The sequence below is a fragment of the Watersipora subatra genome, chromosome 1, assembly GCF_963576615.1.
Source record: "Watersipora subatra chromosome 1, tzWatSuba1.1, whole genome shotgun sequence".
Classification (NCBI taxonomy): Eukaryota; Metazoa; Bryozoa; class Gymnolaemata; order Cheilostomatida; family Watersiporidae; genus Watersipora; species Watersipora subatra.
Window position 1 is genome coordinate 50,566,752 of NC_088708.1, and position 3,581 is coordinate 50,570,332.

The following is a 3,581-nucleotide window of genomic DNA, read 5'->3' on the forward strand; positions in this document are numbered from 1 at the left end:
CAGTCGATATAAAAGTTAGATTGAGCTCCAAGAAAAATGGGTAGCGAAAGTCAGTTTCTAATTTATTGGTTTTTCTTCTCAAGGATTATGGTCATAAATTTGTAACTGCTTTAGCTACAAACTTTGTCTGCTTAGCAGATTTAGCAAAAGGAACTTTGCACATGAGCACGGATTTAGGCTAGTATAAATGAGTGAATACATATTTGTCTTGAGAGTCACTGGTTATGAGCTTGTCACCTTGCCATTTTGCATGATATTAATGATATGTGAAGACATTATTAACAGGTTGCTAGGCGACGTGGTCATAGCTTAGACATATGTATGTGATAGTTTACTATACTTTACATTCGTCAAAAGATAAACAATCTATGAATGAAGTGAAACATATTTCTTTATCCACTCAAAACATTAGTCAGTAATTGGCTGAAATTTTAGCCTATCGGTTGTTTGCTAATTGCAAATTACAATATGTTTGGCATAATGAATTTGCACTTTATTTCCAAATTACGAGTATGCAGGATAGCTTTCAACAAAACTGTGCACAAATCTAACGACAGCACTTTATTTAAAGAACTTCATAGATATTTGCTGATTAAAATTATTTCTAACCAATGTCTATTATTTGGTGTAGTGCTGTCTATCATAATGCTTTAGTTCACAGGACGTGTATGTACAAACAGCAAATAATACATACAATTCAGGAAGACTTGGATATAGACAACTTAATTTATCTGAAATTTAAAAAAAGAAGGATTGTTCGCCTTCTCACTGTTGCAAAAGTTATTCAGAACTTTTGAAAGCTATGCAAGCTTTTGAAAGACTAATAATTTACATGCTGAAAGAACTCCATCAAAAAAATAATATCATTTTTTAAGACATCAATGAGCCATTTCCTCGGCTACTTCTATAATGCATTCAAAGTCTATAAAAATTGTTAAAATGTTTCCCAAATCCTGCAAATACTGAAGAATGATTGGTGCTTGACTGGCTAATCATGGTGCTTGTACAGCGCTAGTGTTAGAAAGATCAAAGCACAGTTTATTTAATTATTGTAATTAAATCTGACAGTTATGACTTAGAGAAGCCGTACTTCTCTGTGCACTCGAATAACTAACATACATATACTTCGAAGTATCAAAACCGCGTTAAACAAGGAACTACTATTGGCCTGAGATGGCTATTAATTATTTCTATGGTGTTGCTATCAAAGTTTTAACAAAAAAAAGCTAAAAGCTTCGGAGTTGGACAACGAAAAAGTTGATTGTTATTGATGTAAGCGATTCACTATTAATACAATTTTGTGGACACTTTTCTACTTATCAATCGATATTATGGGTTCATGAAGATCAAAAATCGTCAGTGTGGCGTTCAAATGAAGGCAGCGTTAAAATCAGAGTTAAAATAGAGGTGGTGTTCAATTAGAGGTTTTACAGTAACTAGGTTCATAAACATCTTAAGTTAAAATTGGTAGCTCTAGTGTCAGATAGTACCTAATTAAAAGTCTAATAGTTAGTAGTAGTGTTTCAGTAAAAGTAGATTCACTGCACCCTCTCATATAGCAAAGCCTGGCAAGGGAGGCCTCAATCTAACCACTAGAGCTGTGCCAAAGTTTTGCCAGTAGAAAACAAAGACTATCATAATCAGACTGTAGTTGTAAAATAAGCTATTCATACCTGTGTATATAGACAACAGTGTTTATTATTACATACATGTACATGTAGCCTTCGCTTGCATACTATGGACAGGAACACCTTTGTAAAGACAGAAAAGCAGTGATAAGTAAGGGTAACCTCGAGTTATATGTAAACAGTACATTTGTAGTTTTGTTAGTGTAAGAAACCAATTTTTGATTACTTGTCCATCAATTTAATTCTATAGTCTTCAGTTTCTAGCCAAAACAAGTTTCTATCATAATTTGTTGAAAGTCATTACTGTAATGTACCAATGTTTGTATTCTCTGATTATTCATGATCATCACCCCTGTATGTCAGCTGATGCAACACATTATGTGAATCAACAGTTTTTACAAGCTAGTGCAGAAATGTTTCCTTGTTATGCTTTCAGTGTGGCAATCTATAATATTGTTTATCTTATTGTGTGTCGTCTGATTCATTGCTGACTTGTTTGTGACAAAATCTTTCAGTGAAATAAATTAGTCTAGTCTAGCACAGCAAACAGTCAAGAAGCTCCCTGTGCACTTCTAATGATAATTAACGTATAAATGTATACATTAAATTGGCGACGAAGGAAAAAGTTTCTACGCTAGACTGGTAAAAAAAAATGGCAGCAACAGGTGCAACCACAGCGTCAGCGGTTCCGGTGTTTGGTGGGAAGGTGGAGACGTATTTGGAAAAATTGGACAGTTATTATGCGTTTCATGGAACCAAACCGGACAAGAAAAAACATGTGCTCATCATGGGACTGTCAGAAGAGCAATATGAAACGCTGGCCTGCCTAACTGCACCAAGGAAGCCAAAAGAAGTGGATGCAGAGGATTTAATTGAGCTGCTGCGAAGGCATTATGGAGCAACAACGAACAAGATGATGGAGCGGGCGAAATTCAGAGAGGTGAAAAGAAGTCCATCAGAGTCAGTTTCAGAGTTTGTGCTGAAACTACGATCTCAAGCTCGAACGTGTGAGTTTCAGGCTAATTTGGAAGAAAATCTGCTAGAACAGTTCCGGATAGGTGTCAATAGTAAGACAGTTCGGGACAGAATTTCAGCAATGCCAGCTGACAGACAAGCAGACCTTTCCGAAGTGGTAGCCATAGCTCGACAAGTGGAGATGGAGGAGAAATTAGACTCGATGAGTGTCACCACCCTACCTGCAGTCGATGTCTCAGCTGTAAGGAAGCAAAGGAGGCATGGTAAGAAATCGCCTACTCCTAGTTCTACTGTTAAGAAGAAAGCATGTTTCCGGTGTATGAGCGAGAAACATCTTAGCAGCAGTACAGATTGTCCAGCCCTGCACTGTAACTGTAACACATGCCACAAAAAGGACACTTTGCGGGATCTAAATTCTGTAATGGAAAACCCAAAAGGTCTACTACCATGTCTGCAGTAAACCACCCCGAGTCAAGCGATAGCGATATGTATGCCATTCAGCACATTAGAAGTAAGATGCCTAGATGCTACATCAACATTATGGGTGAGAGAATTCCATTCATTCTTGATACTGGAGCCTGCAGCAATATTATTGGTGTTGACACTTATAATAAGCTGAAGTCCAAGCATAGCATCTCACTGCAAGCTGTCAATGATGATGACAATCTTTTTGGCTATGGCAGCAAGAGAAAATTAGATTTGTGTGGGTCATTCAGTGCTATTGTTCAATGTGGTCATAAAACGGCACGTGCTATTTTCTATGTTTACAATGGTGTGGCTAAATGCTTGTTATCACATGAAACAGCTGTTAGTCTGTCTTTAGTGTCATATAGTGATAATGTTTTGTGTAACATTTTGCCTGGCAATTCTGATGGCATAATTAAAAGTTTTCCGACAGTTTTCCAAGGTTTGGGTAAGCTGGTAGGATATCAGGTCAAATTCCACATAGACCCTACAGTAGAGCCAGTAGCTCAACCT

The 3,581-nt window shown here is 37.0% G+C and overlaps 1 protein-coding gene across 1 annotated transcript; it reads left to right on the forward strand.

Annotated features, from left to right (window-relative positions):
* Positions 1-2,280: 2,280 nt before the first annotated feature.
* On the forward strand, positions 2,281-3,063 carry LOC137388577 (uncharacterized). Its single transcript, XM_068075059.1, has one exon. It carries the CDS (start codon positions 2,281-2,283, stop codon positions 3,061-3,063), a length of 783 nt encoding a protein of 260 aa, XP_067931160.1.
* Positions 3,064-3,581: the final 518 nt, after the last annotated feature.